The 14,036-nt window shown below is 49.8% G+C and overlaps 1 protein-coding gene across 1 annotated transcript; it reads left to right on the top strand.

The window, feature by feature from the left end:
* Positions 1–9,512: 9,512 nt before the first annotated feature.
* ISLR (immunoglobulin superfamily containing leucine rich repeat) lies at positions 9,513–13,821 on the top strand. Its single transcript, XM_070430478.1, has 2 exons — positions 9,513–9,722; positions 10,521–13,821. The coding sequence occupies exon 2, from the start codon at positions 10,529–10,531 to the stop codon at positions 11,792–11,794; it is 1,266 nt and encodes a 421-aa protein (XP_070286579.1). The 5' UTR covers positions 9,513–9,722; positions 10,521–10,528; the 3' UTR covers positions 11,795–13,821.
* The last annotated feature ends 215 nt before the right edge of the window (positions 13,822–14,036 follow it).

Raw genomic sequence — 14,036 nt, 5'->3', positions numbered from 1 at the left:
CAGATGGAGGCTAAATCTCACAGGTCCAGAATGAGACAGGTATTTCTAAATCAATCAGAGTTTTTTATCCTCCAAAAAGAAACTAATGATGAGTTGAACATAGCAGCCACTGAATTAGCCTGGGCATATCACACAAACACATTTGTTATTATATTGTTTCTTTGATTGCTTTATGAAACTAAGTAAAGTTATGTGTCCTGATTCAGAGGTTGCAACTACTGTAAAATGTTCTGCTGAGAAAGAAATGGGAAAAATTTTGCTAGCAGATGTGGAATCCTATACGGTGCAGCGCGAACCCGGGCTGCTATTCCAGCAGGCATAAATCCTGCAATGTATCAAGCAGGGTTGAACATGTCAATGAAAAGCTGTTCTCCCCAACTCAGGTATTTTGATTTGAAAGATGGAGTTGCAAATTGTTGTCCTTATTCCTATGAAGATCTCCATGAAATTGAAGAACATATAAAGCAAAAGATTGTTAATATCTTGTCCAAATGCAAACTAGACTTTGCCATTCACATATTTGGCAAATGGTGAAAATGTAAATTTTGGAAAATTCCATTCAGTCTATGAACTTCTTATCAAAGAAAATTTTTTTAAGTCTTATCTACTAATTGTCCTGCACACCTGTTACATAACACTATTAAAAAGAGGTGAGATTTACCGATGCTGTTGAAACGTTCATAATGAAATTTTGGGTCACTTTTCCGTTTTCTCAAAGCATGCAGAAGCAGTTAATGAGTTTTTTATTGATTGATAGGTGTGGAAGGAGATAGACTCATTAGACACAGGTCTACACATGTCTTGTATAAAATATGTGAACGCATTGGCCTGTTGTAAAATGATATTTTCAAAGTGTGAAAACTTTCTGAATTTGGAAGTATATTGGGAATGAGAAGGGAGAAAGGGGTTACTGCAAAATGGAAAATTTTATACTGTTTCCCCAAAACTTTTTAATGATCTTTGAAGAGACCATAGAAAAAGGTAAACTCTGTGCACCGGACTAGTTCCATTAGGTACATGGGCTGTGCAAAGACTCACCCAGTGGAAAAATGACTAATTTATTGGAAATAAGACTGCTTTGGAAACAAAATGTTATCCCCAGTTAAAGAGAGTCAAGTTAAAAGGACTTTCTGAATTTTGTTACTAAAATGGAAACTTATTTGAACACCAACTTTAATTTCACAAGTTCAGGTGACCTCTGTGCTTCAAAATCATTTTTCTTGAGAAAAGAGGTTTAATGTGTGATGACCTTTGATGCACTTTGGAATGTTTTTAACTTAAGGACATTTAGACATGGAGAGCTTCTGTGATGAATTTATGGATGCAAAGAACCTGACTGACAAACAGCTGGCCTATGGAAACAAGCCTTTGGATACAGAGAATGGACATTTTTGGAGAGGTGGAAATTAATTTCCATAAGTCTAAAAATCTGCTGATGTTAGTAAGTGAAATCCAAAGTGTTTCATGCTCAAACACTTTTGCTGAGAGGGTATTTAGCGCGCTGCCATCACATTGAACTGACTCTAGGAACCGTGTAATGGGCGCCTGAAAAGAGCAGAGCTGAAAGTCAAACTAAATTTTACATTGGTCTCTACTCAGTTTCACCAGCAAAGAAAAGAAGGATGTTCTAAAGGCTGCAGGCAGTCAGAAGAAGTCTTATTGGGAGAGGAAGCTGGAAGAGTAAAAATACTCTATGCAACAAGGGACAGAAGGAAACATGCCATCTTTTTTGTTAAATATAGGTTATATCTGTTCAATGAATACTATTATGTTTATATTTTTCATTTTTAGAAGTCTTACATTTATGTATCTTGAGAGTATACAATAATTAATCTATGTGATTTAAATATCCAATAGAGCTTAAAAAGTTCAAATAAATTGCCATATTGAAGGATAGAAAGAGTTTTAAAATATTGTTATATTTTTCTTATACATAGTACTAGTGGCCCAGTGCACAAAATTCGTGCATTGGGGGGGGGGGGGGGGGGTGTACCTCAGCCCGGTCTGCACACTCACCAATCTGAGACATCCCTCTCGCATTCCAGGACTGCTGGCTCCTAACCACCCACCTGCCTGCCTGACTGATTGCCCCTAACCACTCTGCCTGCTGGCCTACTCGCTCCCAACTCCCCCCCCCCCCCCCGCCCCCGCCGGCCTGCTCACCCCCAACTGCCCTCCCACCAGCCTGATCACCCCCAACTGCCCCCCTGCCTGCCTGCTCACCCCCAACTGCCCCCCCTGCTAACCTGATCACCCACAACTGCCCTCCCCTCTTGGCCCCTAACCACCTCTACCTCTGCCCTGCCACCATGGCTTTGTCCAGAAGAATGTCCAGAAGGTCTCCTGGAAGGTCTCCTACTCTAATTAGCATATTACCCTTTTATTAGTATAGCTAGAGGCTTGGTGCATGGGTAGGGGCCAGCTGGTTTGCCCTGAAGGGTGTCCTGGATCAGGGTGGGGATTCCCTTGGGAGACCAGGTGGCCTGGGCAAGGGGCCTGTGGTGGTTTGCAGGCAGGCTATGCCCCATTGGGGTGTGGGTCCTCACTGGGGATGGTGCTGGCTTGGGCAAGGGGCTGGGGCAGTTTGCAGGCCAGCCACGCCCCCATGGGATGAGGGTCCCTGCTGGAGGGGCGTGGCCAGCCTGAGTGAGGGGCTGAGGGCTGTTTTCAGGCTGGCCACACCCCCTGCAGGTTGGGGGTCCCCGCTGGGGTGCCTAGCCAGCATGGGTAAGGGGCTGATGGCTGTTTGCAGACTGGCCATGCCCCCCAGCGTGGACCCTCACCCCATGGGGGCGTGGCCAGCCTGAGTAAGGGGCTGAGGGCGGTTTTCAGGCTGGCCACACCCCCTTCAGGGTGGGGGGGTCCCCACTGGGGGGCGTGGCCAGTCTGGGTGAGGGGCTGAGGGCTGTTTGCAGGCCCTCCCCTCAGTGGCCGGACCGGGCAACCCAAGCCTCCCTCGCTCAGGCTGGCTCTGTGACCGCCGCCCACAGGCCCTTCCTCCAGCGGCCAGCGAGGGCGGGTGGGAAGCTTGGCTTCCTCTGTTGCTGGGGGCAACCCAAGCCTCCCGCCTGCTCCAGCTGGCTCTGTGGCTGACACCATCTTTTCCCGCTAATTCGCATACTCACTCCTGATTGGCTGGTGGGTGTTGTGAGGTGATGGTCAATTTACATATCTCTCTTTTATTAGTGTAGATATTTTTATTTTTATTTATTTATTTATTTTTTTTATTAAATCTTTATTGTTCAGATTATTACATTTGTTCCTCTTTTTTCCCCCCATAACTCCCCTCCTTCCAGCTCCCACCCCACCCTCCGCCCCCACTCCCCACCCACTGTCCTCATCCATAGGTGCATGATTTTTGTCCAGTCTCTTCCCGCATCTCCCACACCCCTTTTCCACCCAAGAATAGTCAGTCCATTCCCTTTCTATGTCCCTGATTCTATTATAATCACCAGTTCATTCTGTACATCAGGTTATTTATTCACTTGATTCTTAGATTCATTTGTTGATAGATGCATATTTGTTGTTCATAATTTGTATCTTTACCTTTTTCTTCTTCTTCCTCTTCTTAAAGGATACCTTTCAGCATTTCATATAATACTGGTTTGGTGGTGATGAACTCCTTTAGCTTTTCCTTATCTGTGAAGCTCTTTATCTGACCTTCAATTCTGAATGATAGTTTTGCTGGATAAAGTAATCTTGGTTGTAGGTTCTTGGTATTCATCACTTTGAATATTTCTTGCCACTCCCTTCTGGCCTGCAAAGTTTCTGTTGAGAAATCAGCTGACAGTCGTATGGGTATTCCCTTGTAGGTAACTGAATTTCTTTCTCTTGCTGCTTTTAAGATTCTCTCTTTGTCTTTTGCTCTTGGCATCTTAATTATGATGTGTCTTGGTGTGGTCCTCTTTGGATTCCTTTTGTTTGGGGTTCTCTGTGCTTCCTGGACTTGGAAGTCTATTTCTTTCACCAGGTGGGGGAAGTTTTCTGTCATTATTTCTTCAAATAGGTTTTCAATATCTTGCTCTCTCTCATCTTCTGGTACCCCTATAATTCTGATGTTGGTACATTTGAAGCTGTCCCAGAGGCTCCTTACACTATCTTCGTATTTTTGGGTTCTTTTTTCATTTTGCTTTTCCAGTTGGGTGTTTCTCGCTTCTTCGCATTTCAAATCTTTGACTTGATTCTTGCGCTCCTCTGGTTTGCTGTTGGGAGTCTGTATAATATTATTTATTTCAGTCAGTGTATGCTTACTTTCTAGATGGTCCTTTATCACACCATCGAGGGTCTCATTAGATTTCCTGTACATCTCATCAAGTTTATCGACAGACTCTAGAAGCCTCTTGAGAGACCTCAAAAGTGTGGTTCTGAACTCAATATCCTCCCTTGATAGTTTTGTCCTGTTTCTTTGTCTCCGCATTTTTTACGCTTTCTTGGTACACCCCCTAGTGGTCTTTGTGCGCAGTCTTGTTGTAGTTAAGCCTTGATTGTTATAGTTAACACTAGAGGGATTTGACCTCCAGGCCGACTGGCTGTGATAATCAGCTGTGTCTGCAGTGGAAGAACTTGTGTCCTCTAGGGAGGTGCTAATCTAGCCTTTGCCTGAGGCTATCCAGCAAATGTCTTTGTGCAGGGCTTGGGTGGGGCGGGTCCCACGGGATCAACAGGGCGGAGGAGGGAGCAGTTATGGCTGCTCTCAGTCCGTCCCCAGGGGCTCTGCCTCTCTGTCCCAGCAATAGCTGCAAACCTCGGAGGGACCATAGCCAGACAGTCCTGCTTCTCCCGTTTGAGTCTGGGTCCCTAGAGACTTGCCCGGATCTGGAGCTCTGAGTCTGAGGCTCCCTCCGGATTGAAACAGACAACCACGCCCTCAGCCACCAGCCAGAGCCGCGCGCACTCCGCACCTTAGTATTTTACTTCAGCACTGTGCCTCCTCTGATTCTCGGTTCCTCCTAGTTGTACAACTTCCATTCAGCCAGCCTTCCTGTGGTTCTGGATGATGTCCGTTCTGTCTTTTAGTTGTATTTTTGAAGTGGTTGTTCGAGGCAGCAAACTCCGGCATTAACCTATGCCGCCATCTTGGTTTCTCCAGTGTAGATATTTTTAATTAGTCCTACCATTAGAACTAATTTCCACCGTTAAATGTTGTTTAGTTTAAATAATGGAATTTATGTAACAGAAAGTAAATAGTACAGAATAATATATAATTTCATATAAACACTTATTTTTCATATTTGTGTAATAATATTTTAAAAGTAATTATGTGGCCCGGCTGGTGTGGCTCAGTGATTGAGTGTTGACCCATGAACCAGGAGATCATGGTTTGATTCCCAGTCAGGGCACATACCCAGGTTTCTGGCTTGATCCCCAGTAGGGGGCATGCAGAGGCAACCAATTGATGATTCTCTCTCATCATTGATGTTTCTATCTCCCTCTCCCTTCATCTCTGAAATCAGTAAAATATATATATTTTAAAAAGTAATAGCATGTATGTATGGGTATAATTACTTATTTTATACTAGAGGCCCAGTGCATGGATTCATGCACCAGTGGGGTCACTCAGCCTGGCCTGTGCCCTCTTGTAATCTGGGACCCCTCGGGGGATGTCAGAGGCCCAGTGCACAGATTCGACCCGATCCCTGCAGGCCAGGCGGAGGGACCCCACTGGCCTCTAGTATGCATATAAGATCTTTGGTTAATCTCTTCCCACCCTCTCCCTCCCACCTTCCCTCTGAGATTCATCAGTCTGTTCCATGTTTCTATGCCTGTGCCTTAAGCATCTGCCCTTGGTGGTCAGTGTGTGTCATAGCTACTGGTGGAATGGTAAAGCGGTCGCTTAGGTTTTTATATATAGAGATTAGTGTGGATTTAGGGGGCATGGCATGGCTGTTTTAGATTATCTTTCTAAAAAGTAGATTACCTTACCTGTCACTCAGCATAATGCTTTTGAGATTCATCCATGTTGTGTGTCTCAGTAGTTCAGTTCTTTTTTTTTTTTTTTGCCAAGTTCCACAGTATGGATGTAACACTGTTGCTGTTTTTTTTTTTTTTTAAATCCATTCACTCACTAGCTGGATGGACATTTATGTTGTTTCTAGTTTTGGGTGATTGTGAATAATCCTATATAATCCTATATAATAAAAGCCTAATATGCAAATTGTCCTTGCTGGCTGTCATTCGACTGGGAGACTGGGAGTTCAACTGTTCACTATGACATGCTCTGACCACCAAGGGGTGGCACGGAACATGGTGGACGTCAGCAACACAGTGCTGGCAGCAGGCAGCAGTGGAGGCTCTGCCGGCCCCAATGGGCCACAATGAGAGCAGGACAGTGGAGCAGGTGAACAGGTGGCACCAGGCCTAGGTGGTGCAAGCAGGGGCCTAATTGCCCCGCCGATTGTCCCACAGACAGCAACCAGTGGCAGTGGCAGGGGGTGGGGCTGCTGCCTGGCCCCCAGGCACTGAGGGAGCTGGGCAGGGGGCTCAGCTCCGATTGATCACCCTGAGGGCAGGATAGTGGAGTAAGTGAGGGGGCAGCACCAGGCCAAGGCGGGGTGCCAGGCAGGGCTCCGGGGCTGCAGGCTGGGGGCACAAGCTGGGGCTGCAAGGCTGGGAGTGCAAGCTGGGGCCCGATCTCCACAGGCCACCCCGAAGGACTCCACACATGCACGAATTCATGCACCGGACCTCTAGTGATATTATAAATGAGTAGATATAGGTTTTTGTATGAACACATGTTTTATTTTCTTCAGTAACTACCCAAGAATGAAATTGATAGGTTGCATGATATATGCTTGTTTCACTTTGTGAAACTCCCTACTTGTTTTCCAGTGCAGCTATACCATGTTGCATTCCCCCAGCAATGTATGAGTTCCTCTGGATCCTTGATAATTTCAGTTTTAAAAAGACTTCTTTTTTCAGTCACTCTGATAGATGTATGGTGGTATTTCATTATTGTAACACTAAAGGCCTGGTGCATGAATTCTTGCACAGGTGGGGTCTGGCCAGCTCGCCCCGATGGGGCTTTTATTATAAAGGATGGAGTTGCCAACTTCGTCTTTTGGTCTGAAGAAGATACCTTTCATTATGGTGGCCAGTACACCTTTGTTTGACTGTTGAAAAGATGAATAAACTAAGGAGGGATGAGGTGGGATCCAGGAAGCAAGAAATCTAATCCAAGAGGTGACAGGGAGCCTGAGTAATGGAGGAGGCCATCCCTGCGAGCCTCCGGACACAGGCCTCTAAAGAAACCGAGCTGAGCGGGCCAGAGGCTCAGCGAGAGAGTTCTTCCAGAAGACCACAGAAGAGAAGTTCTTCCCTTGACAGAGGACTTTATGTGTTTACCTCTGTCCAGAGGAGATTCACCCAAGGAGGCCTCTGCCTAGATTGAATTAGTGACAGGTATTTTAAAAAAAATAATTTAAGCTAAGCCCCCACCACCACCTCACCACACACACCCTTCAAGAAAAAGACAAGTAGTAAGTCCAGGGAAAACAAAAGCTGTGAAAAAAAGATGCTAGTAAGGGCTCTGAAGAAAAAAACAGGGAGGTAATTAAGAGGGGACCTACTTTAGCCTTGGTGGTATCAGAAGGGATGCTCTGAGGAGGTGATGTGTAACGGAAGCCTGAAATGCCAGAAGGAGCCAGCTGCAGCAGAAGGGGCTGAGGTCTGGGAAGGACCTTTGCATTCTGAAGCCCTGGTGTGCTTTAGAGGAGGGGGTGAGGTGAGACTGTGAGCTCCTCAGAGCACCTGGGAGGTGGCATGGCCCTTGCATGAGTGAGATGGTGTATGGGCTGTGCAGAAGCACAGTGAAGCCCCTCTGCCAGGAAGCCCTCCCTGACTGGCACAGAAGTCGCTGATTTGCTGAACTCTGGATGTGTGTGTTTCCAGCTTCTGGTTGACCCACCAAATTTAGAACTTTCCCAAAATTCTCTAGCACAATAGTGATGATGCCAGACAGGGCTTCACCTGCAGTGGGAGGGAGCTCCGTTAGACTATAAGAATATCTTCAGCATCAAACCAGGGTGTTTTTCAGGCAGCACACTGCTTCCCAGAACTTCTGCAGCCTTGCTTTGTGGCAAGGGAATGAGGATGTGATGAGCTGGGATGGGGCTCTCTGGGGATACTTTCAGCCAAAGATGATACCTGTTTGTCCTTGGCCCTGTCAAGAGGGTAAGTTGAGGCATAAAGAGAATTCAGCCAGGTATACAGACAGAAGGAAAGGAAACTTGGGGAGGAGGATGAGGGACATGAGTAGACTTGTGCTGTGGAAAGCAAAAATATCCCATCTAGAAAGTTTCCAGGGGCTCCCTCATGTTTCGGCTTTTCTTCCAGCTCTCTGGTTTGGGGCCTCTTTCTTATCCTCATTCCCTCTTCCCTTGGGCATCTGTTTGAAGAAAAAGGGTCAGATATCCTCACCCTGAAGGCATATGCCCCTTTCTTACAGGTAGTGTTGGGCAGTGGAGCTCAGGGATTTCAAGCACCAAGGAGGCTACAGAGAATATTCCAGAAAGTGTGAAGTTCCTCAGCCTCACCTCTGCCTGCCAGGTGGGCAGTCCTGGGCGATGGAACCACCTCTGTGAACCTGGGTGTCATCTCATAGTCCCAGCAAAGGAAACAGAAGCTTAGCTGGTTCTTGTCCCCAGCTTCCTGCTACTGGGTAGGAGCCAAGTCACTTCCCTGTCTGCCTCCCTGGCCCTACCCACCCACCCTGTGCGATGGGGAGCTGGGGCTGAGACTGGGGACCTCCTTGGACAGCAGCCTGTGTTTAGGGCAGCCCAACTGCAGAGCCAGCAGGCAGGCCTGACACAGGGGAAAAGGATGTGTTTTCTTACAAAATCAGGTCTATTTTGGTTCTCACTGAAGCCTTGAAGCCCGGTGAGTGTTTCATACATTTGGGGCTTTCAGCTTTTCATTGAGACACACCCTTCACCCAAACAGGCACACAGATGCAGAGATTCCTACTCACTCCTAACACACACACGCGCACACACATACGCATGCCCAAATACACGCACAAACACACACACAGACCAAAACACACAAAGACAGTCTCACACCTACTCAAACACAAATACACTCAAACATTCCCAAACACACACAAATTCACAGTCTCACACCCACATCCACACAAACACACATACAAACTCATTCCCACACTGAGCTGTCACGCCCACATGTACATGCACATATAAATACATACATAACCACTCATATGGGCCCAGCTTAGAAAACGGCCTCCCACTTTTTCTTGTTTAAAGTGAGATTAGAAGTCTCTTACTTTCCTTGAGATTCAGTTTCTTACCCTTCCCACCTTAAAAAATCTTCTGTCCCATCTTTTCTTGGGTCCTGTCCAGCTAGTGTGTGCCTTTAAGGAAGTTGAAGCTGCTAAAAGTGAGAGAGAAAGAAAAAAAAAAGCCAAAAAAAATTTGGCATCTTCCCCCTCAAGTTTCTGGTGTCACTTATGAAACACAGGTCCTTGCTGCTGCAGAGAAGCAGTTGTTTTGCTGGAGGGAGTGTGCAGGCTGCCTGGGCTCCCTTCCTGCAGCCTCCTCTCAGCAGCTGGTCCCGGACTCTGGGTGCAGGGACCAGGCTGCCCCTTCCTCCAGCAGCCCCCTCTTCCCTTGTGCGCTCTTGGCCCTGAAGACTGTCCTGGCTAACTCTGGCCTTTGTTGCTCTAGTTCCATCTTGAGAGATACTCCTTGATCAAGAAAGAGTATTTGAAGGTAAGCCAGTGAGAGGAGGGCTCCAAGGGCCAGCAGGAGAAGGGGGGCTGTTGGGCCCAGGGGTTCCCTGGTCATTTCCCTGTGATTTAGGGTGCTTTGGACCTGTCCAGGGGCATCTACCCCTCCTACAATCACAGCCCCGGAAATCCCAGCAGCATTTGGGCGGAGCCTCTGGCCTCACCCAAGCCAGCTGAGAGGTCCCGGCAGGGTTTAGTTAGGCAGCTGCCTGGCATAGACTTAACAGAACAGGCCCTGGGGGTGATTCTGTAGAAAGGGTCTGGTGTCCACTGTGGTCAGGGCCAGGCGGAGCAAGAGAGGGCTGGGACGGACTGGGTGGTGTGCACTGCACAGGGGCCTTGTCTGGGCTAGGGCAAAGCATACCTCTTGGGGGGCTCCGGTGGAAGGGGCTGTGGCCAGGATGCCGAACTGAGGGCAGGAGGGAGGGTCTGCAGAGTGCTGGGGGAGGGGTGGACTGGAAAACAGATTTCAAGCCAGAAAGTCAGCTAGGAACTGGCTAAGGCAGGGAGAGCTCTCCACTTAGAGGAGGAGCTAGGGTTCTCTTCTATCCTGTTGTCATCTCTCCTGGCTGCATGATCTCGAGCAAGTCCTGGCCCCTCCTTGGGCCTCGGTTGACCGTTCTGTAAAATAAGGGTGCTGGGCTAAGTGGTGTTGGGTCTTAGCTGGCTTATGTGGGGCAGGGCCTTCTGATGGGGAAGAGCTCTGGGTTGAGCTCCGGGCTGGCACGACTGCCTTCCATGGGTCCTTGGAGTCACCTCAGTGTCATGTTCTCCCCTGCAGGAGGTAGGATGCAGGAGCTGTGTCTGCTGTGCTGGGCGGTCCTCCTGGGCCTGGGACAAGCCTGTCCTGAGCCCTGTGACTGTGGGGAGAAGTACGGCTTCCGGATCGCCGACTGTGCCTATCGCGACCTGGAGGCTGTGCCACCTGGCTTCCCAGCCAACCTGACGACATTGAGCTTGTCAGCCAACCGGCTGCCCAGCTTGCCAGAGGGTGCCTTCAGGGAGGTGCCCCTGCTGCGGTCTCTGTGGGTGGCACACAATGAGATTCGCACAGTGGCTGCTGGCGCTCTGACCTCACTGGGCCATCTCAAGAGCCTGGACCTCAGTCACAACCTCATCTCTGACTTTGCCTGGAGCAACCTGCACAACCTTAGCGCCCTCCAGTTACTCAAGATGAACAGCAATGAGCTGACCTTCATCCCCCGAGATGCCTTCCGCAGTCTTCATGCCCTGAGCTCACTGCAGCTCAGTCACAACCGCTTGCACACACTGGCTGAAGGCACCTTTGCACCGCTCACCGTGCTGTCCCACCTGCAGATCAATAACAACCCTTTCCAGTGTACCTGCGGCATCATGTGGTTCAAGACATGGGCCCTGACCACAGCCGTATCCATCCCAGAGCAGGACAACATCACCTGCACTTCACCCGATGTGCTGAAGGGCACACCGCTGACCCGCCTGCTGCCACTGCCTTGTTCAGCACCCTCGGTGCAACTCACCTACCAGCCCAGCCAGGATGGTGCCGAGCTGCGGCCTGGCTTCATGCTGGCACTCTATTGTGCTGTGGAGGGGCAGCCCGCCCCGCAGCTTCACTGGCACATCCAGACGCCTGGAGGCACGGTGGAGATCACCAGCCCCAACGTGGGTGCTGATGGGCATGCCCTGGCAGCCAGCAGCCAGCCACGCTTCCAGGCCTTTGCCAATGGCAGCCTGTTCATCCCTGACTTTGGCAAGCCGGAGGAAGGCACCTACAGCTGCCTGGCCACCAATGAGCTGGGCAGTGCGGAGAGCTCGGTGAACGTGGCACTAGCTACTCCGGGCGAGGATGTGCTGCGGCGCAGGTTCCATGGCAAAGCTGCGGAGGGTAAGGGCTGCTATACGGTTGACAACGAGGTGCAGCCGTCAGATCCTGAGGACAACGTGGTCATCATTTACCTCAGCCGCACTAGAGGCCAGGAGGCTGCAGAAGCAGGGGGCGGGGTCTCTGGGCAGCAGCCCCCAGGCCTGCTTCTGCTGGGCCAGAGCCTCCTCCTCCTCCTCCTCACTTCCTTCTAGCTCCGCCCCTACCCAGCTGAGCTGCAGCAGCCCCGGTGACTCCTCCCCCTGACTCCGTGGATGTCCAGGCAGGGGTCTGGGGCTGGCAGCTCCCAAGACCTGCATGAGGGATATCACATCTTCCTACCTCCTCTTCTATTCTCTTCCGGGACACTCGCCACATCCACTTCTAGACTCGCTCAATGCTAGTTGACTAGGTCAGAATTGGATCCCATAACTCATGGGTCTTCGGTATTCCTTGCTGCTAACCACATGGCCCATGCCCCCCTGTGTAGGCAGCGTGCTAACAGGTTACTACCTTACAACTGGGCAAGGCCTCACTGATGGAATCCAGGGATTGGGACTGACCAGCTGGCGAAGGCTGGGGGCTTAGGCCTTGGCAGGGAAATAGCCTGAAGTAGACAGGGCACAGGAGAAAGAAATGGGATATAGGGGCAGAGGATGGTGTGGCTTTGAGACTCTCAGTGACCTGCTTGAGCTCCTGCTGCCCTGGGGCGTTCCCTAATGACTTGGGGGCTCCAAATTCTCTGCCCCGTCTCAGACAGGACTGGAGGATCTGGGGGCCTTCCTCTTCTCACCCTTTCTTCTTTAGCCTCTGCCCTGCCATCCTGGACATCTGCTCTGCCTCTCTCTCCAAGTGTGCATCTGTTGCCTAGCCCTCTGAGGCGGCCAGTCAGCCTGGGGACAGCGGAGGAATAAATAGCATTTCTGATGCTCCCTGTGTCTGCCTGGAGTTTCATCTGATCTAGAAGTCCCTGTCAGGGGTAGGACCAGGAGCTGGAGAGTCAGGATGGCCAGCCGGCCTGTCCACATGGGACGGGCCTGTGAGACACACACTGACTATGCAGCAGGCGGTAGCATGGGTGGCCCAGTGGTAGGTGAGAGGCTGGGTCCCCAGCTGAGCTGAGTTGCAGATGTCCCTCCCCCCAAATTAGCCCATGAGACAAATGGGGACACTAGCTACTGAGGCTTCCCTGGGACCCTGAGTGGTGCTGTATGCAGTAAGGGTGTGAGGAGGCATTGTAGAGGCGGGGAAAGAAAGAGCCTGGATTGTGGTCTTCTTCCTGGTCCAGTCCATGGAAGAGATGTCAGGGAGTGTAGATGGAAGGGGGACAGGCTATGCAAGATGGAGAAGTGAGAGAAGGGAGGGGATGGGGGACATAGGACATAGAGGAGAGAGGACGGAGGGAAGAAAAAGGACCCAGGAGACTGAGGAGAACAGATTTGAGGGAGAAGCCAAAGGAAATGGATGTCCTTCCTCCCACCTTTTCAGGAAGAGGAAACGGCATTTCTGGAGGAAAGTCCTTTCGTAGGAGTCTTTCCCCCACAGAACAGATGGGCCAGTAACTGTCTTGGGGGAGGGGGCAGGTAGGATGAGGGCCTGGCAACAGCCTGCAGATCTCTAAGAATGGGGAGCAGGTAGATGGGGTCAGGACCTGGGGACTATAAGAACCCTGTATCTGTGCTGGGTCAGATGTATCTCCCCTCTGCTTCCATCCCCATCCCTTTCCAAATTGAAGGGTGCTACACATAGGACGACCCCATGGGAGAGGCTCTGCCACCTTTGCCCAGAGCTCTCAGGACTGCTGAGCGCAGCAAAATAGAGGCAGGGAGACCAAGGAGCCTGGGGTAGAAGCTATGAGCCTCGGAGGCTGGCCAGCCTCCCTTTCCCCTCCTCCTGGTCTGCATTGGGCGCTTCTCCACCCCCTCTTTAGCTTGCAGCTCCCACTGAACAGATGACACCAGCAGCACATGTCAAGGACTGTGTATCTGGTGGAAAAAACAGCAAGAAAAAGCTGAGCCCCTGTGCTGTGCCACCTTAAATAAGTCACTACCCATCTCTGGACTTTAGTTTCCTTAGGGGAAAAAAAAGACAGGCCCTGTCTCAGTTGGTTGGAGTATTGTCCTATACAGGGAAAGGCAACCAATCAGTGTTCCTCTCTCCCTCTCTCTCTTTTTCTCCCCCTTCCTCTCTCTCTAAAAAAAATGAATAAAAGTATATCCTCAGGTGAAAATTAAAAAGCCATATTTCTGAATAAAAGAAATAAATGAGTACAATTTTTTTAAAAAGATGAGGTAGGACATGGTAGTGCTTAAGAGTCCAGTTGACTCTGGTTCTCTAAGGCTTGATAACCCTAACCTGACTTGGACCTCTGATGTCTCTGGCTCCATTCACATTTGAGCAGGCCTGGCTTTTTGGAGTAGGACGTGGGCCCAAGACCTGAGTCAGGGGTGACTGGGG

This window comes from Myotis yumanensis, unplaced genomic scaffold (assembly GCF_028538775.1).
Source record: "Myotis yumanensis isolate MYYU_CA2020_CCGP unplaced genomic scaffold, mMyoYum1.0.hap1 SCAF_1, whole genome shotgun sequence".
Taxonomy (NCBI): domain Eukaryota; kingdom Metazoa; phylum Chordata; class Mammalia; order Chiroptera; family Vespertilionidae; genus Myotis; species Myotis yumanensis.
The sequence above is the reverse complement of the archived record's forward strand: the minus strand, read 5'-3'. Positions and strand labels throughout refer to the sequence as shown.